General features: G+C 39.3%; 1 protein-coding gene across 7 annotated transcripts in view; it reads left to right on the top strand.

The window, feature by feature from the left end:
* Positions 1-25,137, top strand: part of ARL15 (ADP ribosylation factor like GTPase 15) — a 223,726-nt gene that overhangs the window by 58,601 nt on the left and 139,988 nt on the right. The window contains exon 1 of one of the 7 annotated variants that reach the window (XM_042875451.1): positions 329-346. The exons of the other annotated variants lie outside the window; for them this stretch is intronic. Within the exon in view, the coding sequence (XP_042731385.1) occupies positions 344-346 (3 nt within the window). The 5' untranslated portion in view covers positions 329-343. Of the gene's footprint in view, positions 1-328; positions 347-25,137 lie in introns of those variants that run through there. 7 annotated transcript variants of the gene reach the window in all.

A 25,137-nucleotide genomic window follows, 5' to 3' on the forward strand; every position in this document is an offset into this window, starting at 1 on the left:
TTTCAACAGTCAAAATGCTGGGTATGATATACTCACAGGAAGATTAGTATTAATAGTTATTTTCAAGGGAATAAATGGTCATAATTATGAAGTCAGATGTCTTCTGTGAGTTGTTGATATTGCTAAACAATGCATTACACAAATAAAAATTACAAGATCTCTTGACTGGCAGTACTTTGGAAGCACCCCAGAAATTGCTTGAGTGAGGCACACAGGAAAAGACATCAGTAACTTCTTTCCTTTCTCTCTCTCTCTTTTTTTTTTTTTTTCGAGTGGATGGAGTTTTGTCCAGCAGAAGTTTGCAGTATAGCTACAGAATGCTTACTGTACTGTAAGATACATCATGGTAAGCCCTGGATTTTTTTCGTGTGTTTATGTAGACAGAAGAAAATTTGGCTTTACATTTCTGCATAGCCAGACTTGCTCTTACGTTTGTAATATTTAGAAAAGTTCAATAGGGGGCCCTTGGTGCTTTGATCTAGTGCCACAGTGCAGTTTAACGAGAAAGGGGTTTTTCAATATTGTCTGCAATATTAAAAATTCTGCCAGGTCTATCTTAAATAAAAAAATGGGAGATCTACACCTTGGAAAACTTCTTGTATTTTTGGGCGCTCTTTCTGTTTGAAACAGGTAATTACAAAAACCTCCGGATCAATTTTTGTAAAGGGGCACCCTGATGGGTGCCATGACTGAAGTGTGACATGAGCCTTTTCCAATACAATGGGTGGCCTAACATTCCTTAGGAAGGCCAAGCTCATTAAATATTCTCTTCTTTTTTTCCACCCTCTCCCCCTCTTCATGCACTTAGCTTGAGTTGCGCTAAGTCTGAGGTTTCTTCACTGAGGACTTAGGAAAATTGCATAGAGTTCTCAGATTGAATTTTTTATGTGTATGACTTCATGATGGCATTAGCATGTGCTTTGATCCATGTGTGAATGGCACTGGGTCGGCTCTTATTGCCATATCCAGATGGTGTTACAGGGAACAAACAGTTGTGTTTTAGGATTTCTCAATAGACTGTCTAGACTGGTCTTGCAGCAGACATATACAGCCACCCATCAAATTAGCGTTTGTCAGATTTATGGTAATGGTTCACCAAAGCCTTCCTGTCATTGACATTAAGATTTACGCCTCCGAAGTTATTTTATCTTCCACGGAGTGTAAAGTCTGATCATGTGTATGTGTGTGATTATCTACATGTAGATGCAATTTGCATATATAAATTAACTAAAAGAGGGAAAAAAAAAATATGGTGGAGAGAGGTAATTTCTACAGTAAGAGACAGAATTTTTAAAGCATTTTTAAGCGTCCAGTTCCTGCAACTGGACTGATGAAGGAAGCTTTCCTTCTCCTGTCCGTCCCCTCCCTTCTAATGATAATACGGATGTTCTGTTCCTGTCGGTGTATCCCATATGCCCTTTTTGGAAAGAAAAACATGTATGTGGATTACTACTGCTAGATTTTGCACTTTCATGTTACACTGCAGTAATACGAGCTGCTCCCTGTACACAGTGGGAATAACCTTTTGACAGGCAGTATGTCCATTCTCAGTGGAAATGTTTTCCCAAGTCTGGCCAGGGCTCCTTTGATCATGCCACCTCAAATGTAGGGGTCATAGCTACTATGCAATGCAAGAACTGCTGGTAGCTGACCAGAGGAGAGAGGATTTTGAGAAGGGCATGTTTAAAATAAGCCGAATGCAGTGGATTTTTCATATTATTATTTTATTTTTTTTTAGGGTGTCAGCAATTTATACTGCAGTGGGAAGGCTAAGCAGGAGCTCTGGGAAAAAAATTGTAAAGGTAGCTGAACAAGGTAGCATGCATTCGATTGTGGAAATGAGATTGTGGAAATTTCAGATAGCTGAACTGCAGTGGTGATTTGTGGGCTTGAACATGTCAGAGCATGTTTTGGAAATGTTTACATGTTGTAAGGATATTTCAAAAATAGCAAAGGGAGTAGGGGGCTGATGAAAAGATAGAGATGTTATAGTGAACTGTGTATTTTAGGAATGCTACACTTAATGAAGAAGCAATTTTACAGAACATCCAAATTGATTTGCAAGTATTTCTGTGTTATGTGCTTCAGAAAATGAGAATCAGAAAGTCCTGTATTTGCTAGAAATAAGAATAATTATTACTGATTGTGAGTAAGAAGAAGAATTTGATCAATTACAAAGCCATTTTGTAGACAGCTTAATTCTCTGCTCTTGCTTGAAGGAACTTTGTGACACTGGAAGAAAGTAAACATGTCTGATGTATTAATTGACAAGAGTCAGCTTCAGGAAGCACATGTGTGCTCCCTGTGCAGTCTTTTTGGGGGGCTCAGAACCTCCCTGTTACACTGCAGCAGTGTTCCCCTGAATGTTGCAATAGTCTGCTAGTTTGTTCTTCACAAATACTTGATCAGAGATGTGATGGTATGATCTTTTTTTACTGGATAGATTTCTGCAATATGTCTGTGCTGAACATCTTTGTCTGCTTCACAACTTTTCTCTGTGCAAGTACTTTAGTGAAAGGAGCGCAGATATCAGAAGAAAATCTTTTAACAGCCGAATAAGAACTCATTTACTGCATTTGGAGGAGTGTGAAGAGAACTATTTTTTTTTATTTTTATTTTTTAAGATTTCCCTTAGGAATATTATTTATGAATTTGGGAACAATAGACTTCTGGGAACAATAGTTTGTCAGACAGTCTCCATGCTATACCTTTTCTTACCTCAGTGGAGGATGCAATTTTGTTTTCTGATTGTCTTTACCCAGAACAAAAGAGACTTGTTTTGATTTTTCATGTACTCCAATCTTATCAAAATAAGCACATGTTGCATTGATGCGTTTTTATTAACCGGTAAATTTTCTGTATAAAATTTAAGTTAGCAATACTAATGCAGCACTTTAAACAGTTGAGTAAGCGTTTTAAATTCACTGTAGTGCTATTCCAGGTTTAACTAGACATTGTGAAATGTGTTCCTATGTACAATAAATACAGATGGTATTTCTTTCAAGCCTCTAAGTTACATTTTCTTACTTTTTATTCCTTGCTCACACAGCATCAGAAAACCTTACCTGCCCTTGGAGTCTTTAGATATTTTTCTTTGAAGAACATGGACTTTCCTTTAAGCCATGCTTCTTGTTTTATTTTGATATGGTAAAAACCTGGGATGAAATCTTTCTTTCTTCATGCTGTCTTCTATCAATCAACTAGAAGATATTCTATGGCCAGTTTAAATTTCTAAAAATCGTTACCTCTATAGGAGGACAATAGATTGCTTCTTTAAAACTATTCTCACTTGAATGCATGTTGATTATTGTTTTGAATACAACTTTGTTGCTCATTAGAAATGAGTTTATTGGAGAAACGTTAAAAGGTGCATGTTGTATTATATATTTATTTCCTTCATGTCAATTCTTAGGGCAGCCAAAACTTTGAGGAGGTAACAGAGGAACTAAAGAGAGAGTTGGCTGGGTCTTGGGCAACAGCATGTGTAACTGCTGTAGGTAGGTTTGTTACAAAGCAACAGAAGTAGCCCTGGTGCTACAGTCACAGAAGTTCTGCCTGTGAGCACACAGCTGAAGTGGGTGAGCAGTGCTGAAGAGCTGCTGACCCACCTGCTGGGTCGTGCCATCATAGTGGCCAGAGACTTGCTGCAAGATGAGGCACTGCTGAGTATTTCCTCCCATGGTGTTCCTGGGGATGAAGAATGCCATGAGCATTGTCTGCCATGGGAGATGGGCAGGAAGAACAAGTTATGATGTTTTGTTGGGCACTGTGCTTGGAGCAGCCACTGTCATCTTTTCTTTCTGATGGAGATTTTGATGACAGGTGATGAATTAAGAAAGAAAGTGGTGTTGTCTACCCTTTCTTCCCAAAGCAAAGAGAGTAAGTTGGATGTGGGAGGAATGAAAGAAGAGTGGGATAAGTGGGAACAGCAGGCAGGCAGCTGAGAGAGGGCTCATTTAAAAAAAAAAAAAAAGAAAAAAAGGAGATCAGCCTATCCCTGCCATCATAAAGGCACTTACTGGTCCTTGCCTGCTGTGTTTCTATGGGAGCATGGAGCAGGGATGTACCACCACTGGGCACTGGTGGGGCAGCTGCTCTGCAGGCTGGTGCTGCAGCCTCAGCCCCATACTGCCCATGATTGCTCACACCCAGAGGAGAATGAGGCGAGGGGGGCAGTGGAACTGCCTGAGCAGATGTTGGATTGAAAGAAAAGTCGTCTAGAACCATGGCCTAATTCCCTTGTCAGCATACACAGCCCTCACACCCAAATTTACGAGTGTTTTAAATCCTAGCTAGCTGGCCCAGCTGGGAATATAAACTAGACCTCAGGTATTGTTTTAACTCGAGCTGGCAAGCTGCCCACCCTGCAACTGAGGATACAAAATAAATCTGGCAATCCTTCAGAGCTGTCCCACAGTTCCCCCAGAAGCCCAGACAGATGCTTGACGATTCCTTTCCAGTTAATGTGGGAGAGGTTTTTCTTTCCCCCATACTGTAAAAACAAAGCAAAAAAAAAACAAAACAAAACAAAACAAAACAAAAAAAAACCCACTCTGTTGTGATACATCTCTAGAAATGCTTCCACTGGTAAAGGAACAGTAACTTGGGCAGTGGCTACTCACCCTGTGACTAAGTAGTGTGGGTGCTTAGGTCTGAGCACCTGGGCAAAGCTGGCGTCAATGAATAAACATGCCTACACTGGAGCCAGTAGACTGTGGGAGTCTGTTCAAATCAATAAGCTGTTCAGGCTTTTTTTTCCCCGTTTCCCTCCAGTGACAATAGCTTTGTTAGGACACTAAAAACTGGTAAGCTGTATTTGCTGGAAAATGATGTCACCTAAGACTTGAATAGATGAAAGATCAGAGGAGAGCTCTGCAAACTTTGTATGGCAGTCAAAGGACTGTCAGGTTGAAAAGGATCTTGGAAGGTCTGTGGTCCATCCTCAAGGTTGAAGGAGGGGGTCAGCTTGAGGTCTGACCAGGTTGCTCCAGGCTTCATCCACTTTGGCTCTGGTTTTGAAAACCAAGGGGAAGAAACCTCTGAAGATAAGGACTGCAAAGCCTCGGGGCAACAATTTCCAATACTGGACTGTACACACAAAGAAAACATATTTTCTTATATCCATTTTCTTATATTTTGAGCTTCAGTCTGTCCATTGTTTCTTGTCCTTACTCCATTTACAGCTGTGAGTATCACTTCTGAAAGTTCCCAGTACATTTATCCAGATATCTCAATTGCTTTAGATTGTCTGGAAGATTATTCTGTTTGTACTGCTGTGGTCTTGTTAGATTTTATAAGTGAGATTTCTTTTAGCAGAAGGTGCAGCTCAGGCTGTAATATGATTTGGAGAGTTGGCACATTCAGTATGCCACATGTAGTATAAGTACAAAATACATTTGAACAAACAGAAATATGTACTTTTGGCAATATTGTCATCTGAAACATAAGGCAAAAGTGTGAGGCCTGATGCATTTGCATTAGCAAATGCCTGTTCTGAAAGTAGGGAACCATAGAGTTTTTGTAAGTAACAAAGGGAAATCGAATATTTTGTTTTAATATAGTGCTGTATTTAGGACTGAGTTGTGAGACTGACTGATCTTAATTTCACATTTCAAATAGGAAACACCAGGGCATCAGAAAAGACATTAATAAGCGTATAGAACCAGAAGACAGCAAAATCCTAGTGTTCTGTTATCTTCACTTATCAGAACACCTTCAGATTCATGTTAAAATAATCAGTTGTGTAAAAGAGATGTCTTAATTCCTTCTGGTCTTGAGGTAGATTTTTCTCTAATTGCTATCAAGTGGATATGTGGTATTTTTAATCTCTTCACAGATTCCTGTTTTGTTTCCTTATGGTTGTTTTTTTGTTGTTGTTGGTTTTTTTTTTTTTTTTTTGTAATAAGTACATGCTGAGCACCAGCCCAGTCTGTGTGTAAGGGACAGCTTAATTAAAATAGATTTAGAAGTAGTGTAGGTAAATAAGCACTAACTTGTGTTTGAAAATTCACCGAGTTAATTCAGGCTGACTTTCATCATGAGTTTTTGTAATGCACAGAGCAGCAAGAATCCACTTCTTAATTCATATTTGCTTTCTTTTAGTGCATTATCTGAAAGAGCTCTTATGTGTGTACCGCTTGCCGTTTCAGTTGTGCAGTGGCTGTGCAACCTACATTACCTGTTTTATTTTTAAAAGGTAAAACATCAATTCTGAAAAGAGACATTACATTCTCTTCCTGTGCCTGCTCCAGATATACTGGAGCTTTGCTGTATTCCATAGAAATGTTTTCTAAATCCTATGCCAGGTAATTGTTTTTCTGCAGTGGCACAATAGCATTCTTTATGTGTAGAGCTGCATATGAATAGGAAGTATTATACATCTAACATCAAGACTGCAAAATAAATTTTAGTACAAGACTTGAGCAGCAAGAAGTGCTATTTACTGAAGTGAGAAGCTTCTCTAGTAGAGCAGAAAACTAGGACCAGCTGGAATGGGGAAGGGAGGGACATGGCATGGTGAAATGCCATGATGTGCATTCTGGAATGGCCACTGCTTTGGTTTGTGTTTAAAATTTATTTTTTTAAGCTCAAGTTGTATTAATTACTTTCCAGCTAGCAAGCAACAGAACTGGGTGAAATTAATCTGTCACTTTATTTTTGTGCCCTTCTTCCCCCACCTTTTGTGTGAGGAAGTATTTGTTTCATATTTAGTAAGCTTTCTAGAAAACTTTTTAAATACCACTTTTCATTCACTTAAAAATGCTGCAGGCACACATGCTTAAGACATGCAGTAATGTGACAGGAGAATATAGAGAGTTGAGCATAGCATTCTGAGATGGTGCTTTCCATTCTCTTTGCATCGAAACCATTCCTGTAATCACAGTGCTATCACAAATGAAATTTTGCTGAACTAGTAATTGTTTTGTGGTTGAGAGAACACCACAAGAATTTTGTTGCTGAAGTCAGCTGCTGTGGAAATGAGACTCACTCCTCTGACTTGGCCCATACCTATGATCTCTCAACTGCCATAATCACAGAAATTCATGGAGAAATAGATCCACTCCCATTCATTAGCATGAAATCAAGAAGCAGATCTTGGAAAGAATCTGGTAATAGACCAGAAGCCAGCCCGGTGTGGATGAGCAATCTCCACGCGCTGTTTAGCAGCGCTCTGCCTGTTGATTCAGTTGAAATGTCTCATCTCTGGGGTGTAGTGCTTGGTGATACTGGCCCAGAGTTGATGAATACATGGGTAACTATGCTTGAATCCACATTCCTGAAGCAGGGGTGCAGTTTCTAGGAAGGCCAAAGATGGCAAGGGTTTTTAGCTACTGTTACTCTGTAAGCATACAGGAGTACTACAAATAGCTCCCAGAAAAATAAAATAAAAAAAACTAAAAAACCCCAAACCAACAAAAAAGCCTGTCCTTCCCCACTTTTCAGGGTGTGTCTGTCCTTTCATAGTCTGATACAGAAGCTTCAGTCTGCTGGTGTCTAAAATTGGCAATTGCAAAAAATAGATAACAAAACTCCAGACCCTGAGAAAAACAAAGCAAATACCACCCCCAAAAGGAATGAATGAGGCTACACTGCAGGCTTAGGTCTCCCATTCTTGATATGTACTGTTGATTTTGAAGGGCCCCATTTATATGTAACATGTTGGTGCTGAGAATGAAAACCTGACCCTTACCATGCAATACAGTTTAAAATGGCATCATGTGACTGTAGGATAAGCACAACAGAGAAATAGCAGCCTTTCACTACTGATGCATTTTTCTTGGGGTATTCAGACGACAGCATTCACTGAGGTGAATTAAGCACAATTTCCTATGTTATTAGGATATGCATATGTACAGAAAAATAACAGTAGCTTGGTGCAGTATTTTAGATCTTTTCTTACAGAATTTAAAATTACATAATGAAAAAATATGCAGATATTGACTCAACCGGAACAGAGAGAAGTATAATCTCTAGATAATGTGTGGAAAGCCTGATGCACTGCAGGAGACTTCACCCTCATGATGTCAAACATTTCTAAAATGTGCTCAGTTTTCAGAGTAAAACTTTATGCCCTTCCCCTGGTCACTAATTCCACATACTTGAGATTCATGATGTGGAGAATGCCTAAGTCAATTAGTACAAAAGTTTGTGTGCAAAACTTCTGTTAGATGATAAACAATGTAAAGTAGCCCAGAACTGCAGGATAATTATGTTAGTAGGTTTTGAGGGGAAAACATGATGTGAAAAGTGTGGACTGAGATTGCTGCCTGTGACTAACCAGAAAATTCTCTCATCTCTTGATTGGGTTAGAAGGGGAGGATTCTGCATCGCTAGTCAAGGTGTTCCTTTTATTATTCTACGTGTGAGTAGTGGAAAAGTCAAAAAGGTAAAGGACCTGTGCTTTCTTTACCAAAATTCATCTCCACAATCAATTTATAACAGCAAAAACTATGGCATGAAATTCTTCAGAAATAAATCTATGCACTTTGTCTTTTGTCCTAACATACCAGTGATGAAGACTTTTCTAAGTGGCTAATAAGCCACGGAAATAGCGCTAGTTGTTGACATGCTTTATGGGAATATCAATTGAATTTCTCTATATACTTCTCTATATATGGAGATCTGCAAAAAAGCAGCACAGAAAGCATTCTAATCTATTCAGTCTTCTGCTCATCGTGCTTCTTAGACTAATACAAATGAATACTGCAGAAATTCAGAACACAGAGTGGGACTCAAGTGTGGTTAGTATTTGTTGAATTCTAGGTATTGGAGAGCTTGCTTGTTTTTTGCCTGCTCTAAGGTCAAATATATATATATTTTAATTTTCCCAAGCTTTTACTCTTCTGACCAGAGATATAAAGTGTATAGTCCAAGCATATGGAGATAATCTTGTTCTACTTTAGAGGGATTATTAGTTTCAAATAAAGATCAAAAGAATGAGCAATATTTGCAACATGTAATGCATCCTAATTTACCTCAAACAAATACGGTGTTTATAGCATTGTCCTTCACATGGCGTGCTAGCGGCGCAAAAGAGTAAAGAGTTCAGATTGTGTCAGAGCCACAAGGTAGTTTAATTCCTGTTAAAGTAAGTCATCCACAGTAAGCACTTAAGGGAAATTCAAAGCTATTACAGGAGGATAGCTTGCCAAAAATGTTAACTCACTTATGACAGTCAAATACTGTTAAATTCTTTGAAAATGTGTAAAAATGGGAAAACTTGCAGATCTAATTCCAGAAAATGTGGGCAACACACTGATAAATGGTTTTCTCCAAAAATTCACACAGTTCTTTTATGATTTAATTTTGTGTCTTTTTTATTTAATTGAGTGTTTAACTATTGATGGAAACACAGTAGTTCCTCCAAGAAAGATGCAGTTATTTACCCTGAATGGAATTCTGTGTGGCACTTGCATTGTATTTTTTTGTTTTTTTAAATTTTTTTTCCCTGTTTGGTTACCACGAAATGATTTTTAACAAGGAAATTATGAAAACAACTTTACTCTTCTGTAATTACATGTATTGAGCTCCCTCTTTTCTAAATGGCCATGTAGTAGTGCAATACCGTACTGATTTTTGTGTAGACCTTTTTAGTATATTATTCTTACAAGACCATCTTCCACAAAGCATAACTCCTTATTCTTGAATTAATACAGCTTGAAAATTATGGTGAAGTTTGTCACATCCTGGTACATTTGAGTTGTGCTAAAATACCTATGCTTTTACCCCATTTTCTATGCTGGTGGGTTTACTAAGGAAATTCTTATTTTCTTGCCTCAGTATTATTTCAACTGGAATCTGTGGTATATCAAGCTGTCCCTGAAGGATTTTATTCTGTATTTATCTGACACACAAGAAAAATTTTTCTAGGAAATACCACTGAATGGTATGGTTGATTGGAGTAGAAAATATGTTACTATTAGGCTGGAATGTTAGGCTAAGCAGAAGAGAAAAGCAGAAGACAGCAGAAAGACAACTCTTGACCTATCTGTCATTAAAATACTTAAATTTGCCTGGAAATCCAAGTAGGTTTTAATGTTTTTACAACGGAGATCATATGGACGCTCAGTGAAAAAATATTTACCTGGTTTCATGTTCAGTGCTGTACTTATTGCTGTAAATATGCTTTTTTTCTCTTTTCTGTGCACATTTCTGAATCAATTTAAATTCTGTTATTTGTGTAGGATTATTTTTCCTAGGATTTTTACAGGGGTAGGACTCAACTGCTTTTACCATTTAATACTGCATGTCTCTTGTTGAAAAATCTTTAAACGTTCCAAATGGAGCTTAATAGTTCATTTTGATTCCTGCTTCTGGACAAGGGCTAAATATGAGTCTTCGAACCTTGATTGTGTCCTCTTACCATCAACTATTTTAAATGACTAGTCTTTTTAGGTGGACGTTGCAATCATTCTCGTTTCATTTTTTTGCCTTTGAGAAGAGAACAAGCACTGAATTTGGTTTGTTTTGTTTTGATTTTTAACACCATATTTCTGTGCTGTGGAACAGAGAAGATTGAGTCCTGCCCGAAAGCGAATTCCAAATCTGAACCAAAAAAATAACAACAAGAAACCTGTATAACTATTATGATTAATTTTTTAGTGTACTGAACTTTGTCTTTTCTGCTTTGCACATAGTGTGCTATGGTTTGGAACACACTGGACTTGAGTGGTATTTCAGTAGAATTAATGTGTTAATAACAACTTTGTTTTTCTCCATCCTGCTCATATTTAGTTTTTTGGTTTTGGTTTTGATTTTATTTTTTTTTGCTAAATTTTACTCTTCAAGATTACATTATCCTCAGCTTTGTGAGGTTAGTTAGATTTAAAAGTAGAATAAAAAAAAATTTGCTGGCTTATAAAGTGAACAAATTGCTGTGTTTTGTTTTGTTTTGTGTTTTAAGCCAAATGATTGCTAGTTATTCTGCTACAGAATTCAGGCAATAGTACATTCATTTTGTAATGTACATTTTGCATCACTCTAATCAAAGGCTGTTCTCTGTTTTTTAGGAAAATGTATGTAGACTTACGAACTTCCATGAGCACATGCTCACTAGAATTCTGTTCTTCTCCACTGAAGTTTTTCTGGAGAGTGCTCTTGGAAGCTGTTGATACACAAGTTTAAGATCTGAGTAGTGTAGTTAATAGTGAGATATCAGTGAAGTTATGCTGGCTCTGCAGGGGTACTGGTTTGGTTCATAGTAGCAACACCTTGTTGTTCCTGCTCTACAACCCCACCAAAAGAGGATTTACCTGGGTGCATGATGATTCCACTTGGATGTGAGATGAGGTTCTCATGCAGCCCACTTGGAAACAAAGGTGTGTCCTGAATTAGTTTCTCTTAAATGACTTTCTTCCCCTACTTTTATAGATTGTTGTCTCTTCCTGATTAATCATTGACCATTGACAGGGTACAATATGTGTATGTTTTTGGAACAATAAACTTTATAATGTAAGCTTAGATTTGTTACAAAGATGAAGAAACATGATTACTTACATATTCCCTCAAATAAGGAGGACCATGTTATTACTGCTTAGGAAGGAAAAATACTTCCGGTGCTTTCTATCAGTTGTTGTGATCTTTCTTTGACAAATCTTACTGCAGTCTTACATCCTACACTTCTGAATTTTATTTCCAAATAATGTAATCAAACTGTTCTGCACTCCTTGTATAAAACGAGATGTGCTGTGCCTTATCATCTGCCTTCATTATTACTGATTGCTTTGGAGAAATAATTTGGAGCTATAAATGCTTCCTCTTAAGTGAAAAATCTCTATGGTATGAGTACTGTGTGCAGCTCTTCTTATTCACTTTATACATTCCTTACATTTCAAAAATACTGATCTGACGATATGTAGATAACTGGCAGTTGCTGCCAACTCGCTATAAAGGTTGCTGCATATTTTACCTTTGTAATACAAAAATCCAAACTTCCAGTTTGATTTTTGACTTTAACTAAAAATCTGTATTATTCTTTTGGCCTTTAATTATGGAAGTGAATATGAAAAAAAAAACTTCAAACAAAAAGGTTGAGTTAAAGCCAGTCTTTTGTTTTTACAACTGATCATATATCTAAGTCTTAAAGCCAGCCATCTTTTATTTCTTAAGCCTGCTTTTACTCATTGTCTCTCTCTGAATTATGCCACCAACTCCAGACTGCTTATGTTTCATTGATAGAATCTCATCATTATGGCAATTCTCCCCTGTACTCTGAAATTTTCTCTCAAGCCAGTGTGAGGAGGAGTTTCCCAGTTTGGCAAGATTTATGCTGATATAGATTAAATGGTGAAAGTTTTGTTCCAGTAAGCAGCAGTAAGTCAGTTTTTTGCTGAAGTATATGCAACCTACTCAGAAAAAGTTTTAAATCTCTTACAGCTGTGCACTGAAGCAGGCAAGGGACTAAGCACCCCTGAGCTGTGCTCGACTATCAGAATTGCATGTTGAGTTTATTTTTGCTTGGATTTATGATCATATTTCACCCACATTAGATATATTCTGAAGCAGCAACCTGTTGTCCTTTTATCTTAAGAGAATTTTTATTTACACAATCTTCAGACTGTGTAATAGTTATCGAAAAGACACTCAACATGCACTGTCAGTGAAAGCAGAAGCATTGGGATGGTTGTGGCACAGGACGGCTTCAAGTTGATGATGCTTCTGTTCTTTGAAAGTGTTTTCTGCAACTGTTCATAGGCTGCATCCAAGCAATGCAGCTCTGAAAGTAAGAACAGATCTTTAACAAAAAATAATAATTTTATATATAAAAAAATATAGTATAGTGATATCTTCCTGATTTCAAGCATCTTATACCTTTTAACTGATAAGAAGTGGCTGTTGTGATACCAGCAGAAACTTGTTGGTTTGAGTTGTCTGCACTGCAAGATCGCTTGCTGCTGTACCTGTGGGTAGGTGAGTAGGCATAGATGTGTGTAAGGCTGTTTCAAGAGTGAGGCCTTGATAGTGGTTTGTTTTTTGTTTTTTTTTAAACCAAGCAAAGAAAACAGCAAAAAACCCTTGCTAACTCCCATTTTCTTCCTGCCCCCAAAAGTTAAGACCCTTTCAAAGGCTGCTTAAACATTGTGTCCAGAATTTGCCTACAAAATACTCTTTATTTCTTCTTCTTCTTTTTTTTTTTTTTAAAGCCTAATTTAAATTTATGAGGAGGTTTTAGTTAATATTTATTAAACAAATTCTTGTTTGAACAGAGTGCTGTGGCTTTTGTTCTGGTTTTGTTAGCATTTTTTTCATCAGTGCAATCCTGTGAATAACACAGCTTGTATTTGTTTTGTCTTTATATACTCCATTCTCTTTCCTGTTGACTTCAAATTATGTTCTTCAAGTACATGAAGATAAGAAACAGAGCACTTGTCTTAATTTAAGTCTATAACTCTGTATATTAAGTGTATAACTTGAAGTCTGTAGTCATTGATCCATGTGTGATCAGTGGTGACACATTGAACCATTTTGATTTTACAGTACTAGAAGAACAAAATAACCAATAGAGGAATCTTTGTCAGAAAAGAGATTGGTGACAGTTGAGAAACTTACTGGAAAATACAGGTACCTACATAGGAAAAAAACCCAACAAATGTAAAGCTGGAGAGACAAGAAGTGTGAGGTGTTAAATGGCTGAAGTTTCTCAAGCCTAACTTTTTAAGAGTTTAGTGGAAGAACAAACTGTTTTATGTTCAAACTGGCTGTCACTGATTAAAATTTGAACAATTCTTAATGATACTTAAGATTTGTATGCCTTCCTCCAATTATGTATTTTGGATTAATGTTTTTTCTGTAGGTTGGTCTCCTATTTCCTCCCATGGTAGAAATGTGCTGTGCTAGCCAAGTAAAACTTATGCTATATAAAGGAGGGAAAGAGGTTCCTGAATACATTGCTACATATTTCCTATTCCCTAGGACTTCTGGTCAGAATGCATATTCTCTTAGAGGCTCTTACTTTTGTAAATATAGCGTACTGATGTAGTTGTATATGGTGATATTAAAATGAGAAAGGTGTGTAAGAATGAATTTGCTCATAGATAGCCTAAAGAATAAGAGATGCCCATAATCTGCATACCGTACTTCACCTCCAAGTATGCCATGGACTGGTAGTAGAGCATACCCCTTAGATCTCCCATTTGTGCTTCTGCCAACATCAGTGTCATTTTTACTGTATTTTCTAAAGTTGGTAGGCAGTGTGGTCTTAAGTTCCAGGCAGCAGAATTATTTGGCCAGAAGACTTGCATTGCCTGCAAAATCTAGCTATCTTCATTGTCCGGTCCTCTTCCTTTTATCTAAACCCTCTCGTGAATTCCTATTAAGAAGAGAACATTAGTAATGCACACTCATCCTTACATTTCAATGTTAACTGCATAGACCATTTCTAATTTAGTAACTTATTTTTTTATTGGTCTTTATTTGTATGCTGCCAATAATAGAGCAACCAAATGTTCATTGATCTGATGACTTTTTGGTTGGGCAATACATAAACTTGTGTCCTTGTTTCCACAGAGATAGAGTTATATGGTGTTTCTTTTACTGTATGAACAAAGAATTATTACCTATGTAAGCAGGTTTAAAAATAACAGTTGAAACTATACTTTCCTTTTTAATATCCTGTAACACTACTCTGATTTTGTTTAATTTTGTTATCTGGTAGTTTCCAAAAGAATTCTACTTTTCCTTATCAATGGTATACTTGAGTCCTTTTCCACTCTCTTGTGTTCTGTAAATTTTTTTTCTTTGACTGGTATATACAGTGTCCTTTAACTTGCTATTCTACCTCGGACACATAATTATTCAGTAAGACTGGACTTTATAATAAATAGTGAGGTCTCTTGTCCTGCGAAATTTCTCTTCTTCGCTTTCAGATTTCACAGAATCACAGATTTGATGACAAATGTTACTTTTAAAATATTTCCTAAGTCAGAACAAGTTGTATCCTGGGGCTAAATCTCAGAGGAAACACTGCTTCAAGTAAACATGAAATATTTCTTCTTTTTCCATAAAAATACACTTGGAGTTTCTTGAGGCTCCTTTTTTACGTATGTATATATCTCATATTTTATCTTTTCAAGTAATCAAGCTCCCTTTTTTCAAAAGGCTACTAAAAGCAAGTTGTTTACCGTTTAGAATCATAGAATTGTTAAGTTTGGAAAAGTCCTTTAAGATCATCTAGTCCAACTGTTCACCTGCCACCTGCATTGCCCACTAACCCTCGATTCTTATACTGTAGCTACCCTTTCTTTAAGCACCTCCAGGGATGGCGACTCCACCACTACCTTGGCCAACCTGTTCCAATGCCTCATCACTCTTTCAGAGAAGAAATTCTAATATCCAACTTGAACCTTCCCTGGTGAGTCTTAAGGCCATTCCCTCTAGTCCTATTACTAGTTACACATTAGAAGAGACTGACCCCACCATGCCACAATCTTCTTTCAAGTAGCTGTTGAGAGCAGTAAGGTCTCCTCTGAGACCTGTTCTCTAGGTGGAACAATTTGAGGTCCCTGAGCCACTCTTTGTAAGACCTATGCTTTACTCCCCTCACCTGCTTCATTATCCTTTTCTGGACGCACTCCAGGGTCTCCCTATCTTTCTGGTAGTGAGGGGCCCAAAACTGAACACAGGACTCACAGAGCTGAGTACAGGGAAACAATCACCTCCCTGCCTACTTGCTGCACTATTTCTTACAGAAACCAGAATGCATTTGGCCCTCTTGGCTCCAGGGGAACACTGCTGGCTCATGTTCAGCTGAGTGCTGAACAACACTCAAAGGTCAGTTTCCCCTGCAGAATCTTCAAGTCACTCTGCCTGTAGCTTTGCTGGTGTTGTTGTGGCCAAAGTACAGTGCCCAGCACTTGGTGTTGTTAAACTTCATCCCACTGGCCTCAGCCCAGCTATCACAGAATCACAGAATCACAGAATGGCCAGGGTTGGAAGGGACCTCAAGGATCATGAATCTCCAACTCCCCTGCCACATGCAGGGCTACCAACCTCCACATTTAATGCTAAACCAGGCTGCCCAGGGCCCCATCCAACCTGGCCTTGAACACCTCCAAGGACGGGGTATCCACAACCTCTCTGGGCATCCTGTTCCAGTACCTCATCACTGTCTGGGTAAAGAATTTCCCCCTGATGCCTGACCTAAATATCCCCTCCCTCAACTTAAAACCATTTCCCCTTATCCTACACATATCAACCCTTTCAAAGAGTTGATTCCCCTCCCCTCTGTAGGCTCCCTTTAGGTACTGAAAGGCTGCAATGAGGTCACCCTGCAGCCTTCTTTTCTCCAGGCTGAACAAGCCCAGCTCCCTCAGCCTGTCCTCATAGGGGAGGTGCTCCAGTCCCCTGATCATCCTAGTGGCTCTCCTCTGGACCCTCTCCAAAAGCTTCCTGTCTTTTTTGTACTGGGGGCTCCACCTGGACATGGAGCCATTGATGACCACCCTCTGTCTGCGGCCTTTCAACCAGTTTCTTATCCATCAAATGGTCCACCCATCAAATCCACATCCTTCCAATTTGGAGATGAGGATGTGGGGGGGGACCATGTCAAAGGCCTTGCTCAAGTCCAGGTAAATGACATCGGTCGCCTTTCCCTTATCCACCGATGCTGTCACTCCATCATAGAAGGCCACCAGATTGGTCAAGCATGACCTTCCTCTGATGAAGCCGTGCTGACTGTCACGGATCACACACCCATCCCTCATGTGGTCTAGCATGTCATCCAGGATGATCTGTTCCATGATCTTCCTAGGCACAGAGGTGAGACTCACCGGCCTGTAGTTCCCAGGGTCCTCCTTGCTCCCTTTCTTGTAAATGGAAGTGATGTGACCCTTCCTCCAGTCATCCGGGACCTCCCCTGACAGCCATGACTTTTCAAACATGATGGAGAGCGGCTCGGCAACCACCTCAGCCAGCTCTTTCAGAACCCTGGGATGCATGCCACCCAGCCCCATAGACATATACATTCAGTCTCATGAGGCGGTCTTGGACCTGCTCTGTCCTCACAGCCGGGGGGTATTTGTCGCCCTGGTCCCCACCTAGAGGTTTAGGGGATGCAGGGCTCAGGGACGTGAGAAGTACTGGAATCTTGTCCACCAGTGAAGACTAAGGCAAAGAACTCTTTCAGTACCTCAGCCTTCTCATTGTCCGTTGAAGCGACTTCTCCTTTTACATTTACCAAAGGAGGCACACTCGCTTTGGCACATCTCTTCTGGCCAATGTACCTGTAGAACTTCTTCCTATTGTTTTTCACGTCCCTTGCCAAGTTCAGTTCCGCCTGCACCGTGACTTTCCTGATCGCACTTCTGCAAGCCCGGACGGCATCCCTGTATTCTTCCCAGGTGACACGGCCTTGTTTCCAGAGCCTATATACACCAGCAGGTCCTTACTGAGCCACACCGGCTTCCTACCTCCTTTGCCCGCTTTCTTCTTTAGAGGGGATGGAGAGTTCTTTTGCTCTCAGGAAGGCATCCTGAAGAATAGCCAGCTCTCCTCAACGTCTTTGTTTTTTAAAACAGAATCCCAGGGGATCTCAGCCAGCAGTCTATTGAAAGCTTAAAGTTTGCTCTTGCAAAGTTCAGGGTCCTGACACCACTTTTTGCCAGGCCCACATCCCTCAAGACCACGAACTCGACCAGGGCGTGGTCGCTACAACCCATGCTGCCTCCAACCTTAACACCAGTAATGATTTCCTCCACATTGGTGAGCAGCAGGTCCAGCAACGCATCACCTCTGGTTGGTCTGTCCAACAGCTGGACCAGAAAGTTATCATCAACACATTCCAGAAGCCTCCTAGACCTCTTGCAACTTGCTGTGTGGTCTTTCCAAGAGATATCCGGATGGTTGAAGTCCCCAGTCAGCACAAGAGCCCGTGAGCATGAAGCCTCCCGCATCTGAAGCAAGAAAGCCTCGTCAACAGTCTCCCCTTGATCAGGCAGCCTGTAGTATACTCCTATCACCAGTTGACCTTTGTTAGACCCATCCCTAATTCTAACCCACAGGCTCTCAACCTGTACCTGACCGTTTCTCTGAGGGAGCTCCTCACAGTCTATCCACTCTTTGACATAGAGGGCAACTCCCCCACCCTTCCTACCTAGCCTATCTCTTCTAAAGAGCCGATAGCCCTCAACGGTGGTGTTCCAGTTATGGGATTCATCCCACCACGTTTCCATGATGGCAACAAGGTCATACCTTTCCAAGCGCATCACAGTTTCCAACTCATCCTGCTTGTTTCCCAGGCTGCGTGCATTGGTATAAAGGCACTTCAGCTGGGCTTTCTGTCTTACCACCTTTATAGAGGATCTAGGCTTCCCTAGAACAGTAGCATCCCCAACACCCCCCTGCCCCAGTCCATCACTTTGTACCTCACTGTCATCGACTATCAAGTTCGGTACAGTCCCTTGAACGACCTGCTCAACCCCAGCAGCTCTGGTTTTGTCCTCTTCCTCCTTCATTTCTAGTTTAAAGACCTGTCAATGAGTCCTGCTAGTTCCTCAGCTAAGATCCTCCTCCCTCTCAGAGACAGGCTACATCTGTCTGCTGCCATCATACCAGGCGTCAAGTAAGTTGCACCATGGTAAAAAAAAAACAAAATTCCTGCATTTGCACCAACTTTTAAGCCATTTATTTATGAGGTGGGTTTTTTGGTACCACTCAGCATCCTGCCCTGCCACTGAAGGTATGGAGGAAAACACCACCTGCACATCCGCTCCCTCGACTACTCGCCCCAGTCCCCTGAAGTCTTTCTTGATAGCCCTGAGACTTTTCCCAGCAACTTCATCACTGCCAGCCTGGACTATCAATAGCGGGTAATAATCAGAAGGGCGAATCAGACCAGGAAGTCTCCTATGCAGCCTGTCCAGATCCTTTTGTAGGGCCTTCTCACTCTCAGGCTGGTTGATGCTTCCTGCCAGGCTTGGTGTTATCTGCAAACTTGTTGATGGTGCACTCAATTCCCTCCTCCAGGTCATCATTAAATGTTAAATAGGACAGACTCCAGTACTGACTCATGGGGAGCACCACTTGTGGCCAGTCACTGGCTGGGTTTAACTCTCTCTCTGGGCTCAGCCCTCCAGGCATTTCCTTACAAAGAATGTGCCTGTCCAGGCCATGGGCTGCCAGATTCCCCATAAAAATACTGTGGGAGACAGTGTCAAAGGCTTTGCTGAAGTCTGGGTAGACTACATCAACAGCCTTTCCCTCATCCACCAGGTGGGTCACCTTGCCACAGAAGATGGAGTTGGTCAAGCAAGACCTACCTTTTGTGAACCCATGCTGGCTGGGCTTGATCCCCCAGTTGTCCTGCACATGCTGTGTGATCTCACTCAGAATGGTCTGCTCCATAATTTTCCCTGGCTGTGAGGTCAGGCTGACAGGCCTGTAGTTCCCCAGATATTCCTTGTGACTCTTCTTGTAGATGGGAGTCACGCTGGCAAGCCTCCAATCTTCTGGGTCTCTCAGGTTGACCAGGCACACTGATAGATAATGGAAAGTAATCTATGCTTATCTATTACCTCTACCAGCTCCCTCAGTACACTTGGGTGGATCCCACCTGACCCCATGGACTTGTGACAGTCCTGATGGAGTAATAGGTCTTTAATTGTTTTCACCTGAATTGTGGTAGAAAATGTTGAATTTTTCTCTTTCTGTGATATTTTCACATCTGATACAATAAGTGAAAGAATTCAGATTTTTTTTTACCTTTCTCAGATATGTATTAAAATTAAATTTCTTCATATTTTCAGTTATCCTTAGGGCTTTTTCAAGGTTAGGTTTCATTAGACTGTAAAGCAAACTGTTTGCTAATGCTTTTGTCTATCTTTTTTGTTACCTTCATCTCTTGATGTTAAATATGAATGGGCTGATGGTTTGAAATACAAATTGTTGTGCAGAGAAATAAATGGAAATGCTTAAGCAATAGTTCTACGCTTAATGGAATTTAAAAGTGTCAGAGAACCCCCTTGGAGCTTGACTTGATTCTGCAGTGAAGCCTATTCCTGTTCAGAGTGGAACCTGTGCATATGTTCTACTGTTTTGTTCATTGCAGTGGGTTTCCATAGCAGTATGCTATTTTATTTTATGTAGGCTTTGACCTCGTACTCCAGTAGTGAGTATCTAAGCACATTCAGAATTTAATGTATGATTTTCTTTATGTTTTCTTCAAGGACATTATGAATGGAGTAAAGGGTTATAAGTTGGTTTTGCTCTTCTTTTACTTAAAGGGAAGTGCCTAAGAGATTAATGTCCAAGAGGTGTATTTTGCATTTCAGACAAGAGGTTTAGTGCCTTTTTTTAGCATATAGTTTCAAGAAGGATTTCCATTGCCTTACAGTTTTTCTAGGGATATTACATTTTTGTAGTGCACAGACCTGACTGTATTTATAGAATTTTCCTTGTTCCTGATACCCAAAACTTTTGTATGAGACCATTGCCCCAGAGCTGTCCCTTTCACTGAAAGGTAAAGGTGAAGGATCCCCTACCTTCTACCCAAATGTTGTACAAAGATACTGTCCTTAATCCTCATGCAATGAGGCGAGAAATATCTGCAAACTATTTTACCCTTAAGATAGTGAAGACTTATGTTTTCTCCAAATCCAAAAGTGGTTTTACATTTTGGAGAGAATTCAACCAACTGTGATTTTATTATCTTAACGTAAAGAAGCACTTTACCACGACCATTAAGTTTTTGAAATTATGTAGTGTGAATAGCAGTGTCACATCTGGCTTGTCAAAAGTCAGCCTTCTTTTTGACCATGTTTCCTACAATATCCTCTATTCATAACAACACTGTAAAATATATCAGAGAACAAATAGAACTGTGTCACTTGTGTGGTTTTGACTGTTAAGCCTGTGTCTTAAGTATACTACAGCAGTAGGTGACTTAATATAAATGTTGAAAATTATTTGATATATGACCATTCCTTTCGAGAATCCAGAGGTAACTCTTTTGAAATACCAAGAAGGGTTTGATAACATTGAATAATTTCAAACAATTAACCCAACTTACTGGCTCCTCTGAAGAATATGTTGATATTTTAGGTTCTCTAACATTTCTGTAACATAGGTCATTACCAGAACTGTGTTTCTTTCATACAATTGCCTTACTTTTTTGATAATTTTTCCTGTTTTATGTTAGCTTGTCTTTATTACTATATACCTGTCTATATTTCTGTGACACAAGCTGGTATACAGTTGGTGTGTGTAGGCATTGAAGAGGAGGGATGTGTTGCAGTTCAACAAGTGGTCTCACCACGCTTACGAAGATTATGAAGTTTATGAAGATTAGCTAGGCTAAACAAAGAGGATTACTTTCTTAGTAAGCTTTGAGCTAAGGTGTCTACTGGAGCCTGGATCTTTGTTCTGTGTTTTGATGGAGGATATCTGAGGATAGTGGCCTTTGTTTAATGAGGTTGTGGTCTTTCAAAGAAAGTATCTGATCAAGATTTTAATATTTCTGTCCCTAGTGAAGATCCCTTCAGGAGGGAAGAGATCATTGGTTACATGTCTTAAAACTGGTAGTTTTTTTCCTCTTCCCCTCAGTTTTCTGTAGTGGTTAGCACCACCTGTACATCTGTTACGGCAACTGAAAAGCATGTACAGCTATAACTCACGTACTGAAATGCATAGATCCTACTGTATTATTTTAACATCGAAGTATTCATACAGTCAAAATGTCGTTTATCATATATCCTTTTTCCTCTTTTCCTAGCTGTGCATGACTTCACTCAGGTGCCTAGACTGTTTCATCATTTTCATTGGATTAGTCCATTGCTGTATCCAGTTGTTTTCTATATATATTATTCTAATTCTCTACTTCTCAGCCATCAAACCCCACCTTTCACATTATCTTTTCAAGGTCTGAGATTCCTTTGTGATTGTGTGATCATGTACAGCATCAGAATTATGGGCCTGCCAACTTTAAACTTTGACTTCTTTTTAATAATCTCCTTGGTATTTTGTCAGCAACTTCAGGTAATTTCTGGATAGAAAGGTGTGCTGGATAATTGAAATCTCTTTAATGGTATCTTAATTGAAAAATGAAACATGAAGGGAGGCTATATTCACAACTACTCAAGAGGAGGAGGAGGGGAGCAGAGCACAGTTATGGTTAAACTGTTCAGCTTCAATTCTGGATTTCAAGAGCTCTCACTGCTTGATTTGTTAGCATTGCTATTGCTGTTGCCATAATACAGGTTATTTTTGCATGAGTGTGTGTGCGTTTAATCAGCTAAGCATGAAATCCCTTGCATTTGTTTATCTCTAATAGTAGCAACAAAAGAAACAGAGATGAGTCCTGAACAAAGCAGAAATATTGGAGTATTTCACCTCAAAAAGGAGAGTGAAAGAAGTACAGCGAATAGGTGAAGACAGACTCAATGGAGGAAGCAGTAATTCAGTGATGTTCCTTGCGCAAAGCTTCAGTGTGTGAGCTGTGGGTTTGCCACCCCTGCTACAGGTACCACGTTTAGTGATTTTCCTGGAAGAAACTTCTGTAGGTGTCTAAATGGCCACTGTCTAGGGTAGTCAGTTTATAGGCTCATCTTAAAACTGGAATAATCTGATTGGAATAGAAATCCCTAAGTAAGAGCAGGACTGGCTAACTCTCTTACCTCTTGCATTAAACATGCATGTGCATATCATGTACACCAACAAGTGAAACGGAAGTACAGTGGAGCTGAACATTTTCCTACCAACTGCAGCATGTAATTGTTGGAAAAAATAAGTGATTTTTTCCAATACTGGCTAAAAGCATAAATTTTCTCAAGGTATTGTAATTTTAGGGATTTGTTTGTTTGTTTTTGGGGCTTTTTGTTTTGTTTTGTTTTGTTTTTAAAGAAAAAAAAAACAAAAAAAAAAACAACTTCTGCCTCTTTGAACCTGCTTCCTATCCAGTGGCTATATTTGCTGAAGAAGTCAGACTTGTGTCCATATCTGACAAGTTTCAGAAGACCAGCTAGAATGTTAATACACATTTTTCTTAGCCATTTGGCTTTTCTGAATGGAGAAGGGAGTACAATGGCATGCTAAATATTTTTGATATATTTCTCTTTCTGGGTTTCAGGTTTGGCTTCTTTACACCTTATAGGCACTTTTTACATTTTAGACTTCACTGTAATGCATCATGACATCTTAAATAATGGTTCAGTGCTCATCCATGCTTTGTAAAAAATCTCAGGATTATGTTCATAATCAAAAGTAGAATAATGAATGTAGTCTTATTTCTTTATATTATTAACTCTGAATTCACTGTGTGTTCTCTAGAGGAGAACTGGGATTGTTTGGTTTGGAGATGAGGCTCAGGGCAGACCTTATCACTCTCTTTTGACTGCCTGGAAGGGAGTTGTAGCAAGGTGGGAGTTAGCCTCTTCTTCCAAGTAACAGTGATGAGAGGTAATGGCCTTAAGTATTGCCAGGGGAGGTTCAACTTGGATATTAGAAAAAACTGCTCAGAGTGGTGAGGTACTAGAACAGGCTGCTCAGGGAGGTGGTGGAGTCACTGTGCCCGGAATTGTTCAAGAAATGTGTAGATGTGGCATTGAGGAATATGGTTAGTGGGCATGATGGGGATGGCTTGACAGTAGGACTAGTCCTTTCCAGCTTTAATGATTCTGTGATTCTAGATGTAGCTTCCAAAGTAGTGAGTCAGCTTAGTCTCTGAGTACTCTCTGGGTGTTTAAATAACCCTTGTTTGTCTGGGATTTTGTAACTTTTAAGTTGCTGAGAGAGCAGGAAGGCAATTATCATTCTGTCTGACTAGTGATGTTTTTGATGGTACATTCTCCATTGAGTTTGTGAGGAGGAAGACCGAAACAAGTTTATAAAATTTAAATATATTATTAAAAATGTCTCCTGAAATGTGCTGATATTAAGAGAATTGTAGTACTTCTCATGCCAGCCAGTGTAAAGTAGTATACGCAGCAGCTTAAATTTCAACAGCTTTTTGAAGATAAACTATTTAATGTTCTTCTTTATACCAGGAAAAGAAAGATATTTGCAGAAGGAAATCATCCTTGCATAAGGACAAAGAGATAGGAGACATGAAAAGAGGATGTTTATATAAAAATATGAGAGTGGTCTGAAGCAAACAATTTTACTGACTTTGGAGTTGTGTGTGTGCTGACTCTCCTCTCAGGACCATTCATATCTGTCTATGCGTACAGATAAAGGATGAGCGATTGGGTGGTGGGTCTGCATGTGCTGCCTAGGACACTCAAGATCACCTAGATTTTTGATCATATATTCAATCAACAGCAGCTAAAGACTTCATAGGCTAACTCAGATTTTAGGAAATCAACACTTCAGATAGACTGAAGTTCACAAAAGCAGTCTGTGGAGCCCTTTTCGCACACACAGCTTCTGTATGTATCCTACAGATGGCAATAATTTGGCAGAACTGCAGATAATTAATGTTTTCAGGGCTGTAAGATTTGTGTCTAGTTACACAAGAACTGTCACAGAATCTAGACAGTGAGAAGCATGGATTTTCATCAACTAACTTATTCATTTGTTTTTAATGTGATATCAAGAAGTTCTTGCAAACATGCCGTCTTTATGGGGAGAGATTGAATACCCTTTAAAGACTGGGTACAAAGGGCCTGACACGGGCTCAAGAGCTCTGGAGAGCTTCAAAGAATTTTATGTGGCCTTCAGCCTGATATCTTAAGTGGAAACGCAGTTTGAAGGAGCTTATGCTGTGCAATAAACTCAGTTGGTGTTTTTCACAAGTACCAGAGTATCGTATTTGCTATGATTTTCTAGAGTTCATAGGGTAAGCATGGATTGACGTCAGGGAGTAAAGCTGGAAGACATGTTTATCTAAAACACATATAAGAGCTATCCTTCTTGAAAAACATCTGGCAGAGTCAAATTTTAAGAGGCAAAGTTTTTATTTTTAAACTATTGCCTTTGTTCAACTTAATTACTACAATAAATGTGTTTTCTCCTAAAATGTGTCTTTCACTTTTTATACAGTGCTGAAGGAATTTAACTGTTCTTGAATTTATCCTCTTTTTTTTTTTTTTTTTTTTAACAAAGGAAAATTATTTTGGCATGGTAATGATATAGAGCGAGAAGACTTTGGGATGTGGCATTTTTTAATTGTTTCTAATACCTGTTTTGTGGGACTCTCATCTCTGTGCAAGC

Source organism: Lagopus leucura, unplaced genomic scaffold (genome assembly GCF_019238085.1).
Source record: "Lagopus leucura isolate 7727_CA_CO unplaced genomic scaffold, USGS_WTPT01 Super-Scaffold_100014, whole genome shotgun sequence".
Classification (NCBI taxonomy): Eukaryota; Metazoa; Chordata; class Aves; order Galliformes; family Phasianidae; genus Lagopus; species Lagopus leucura.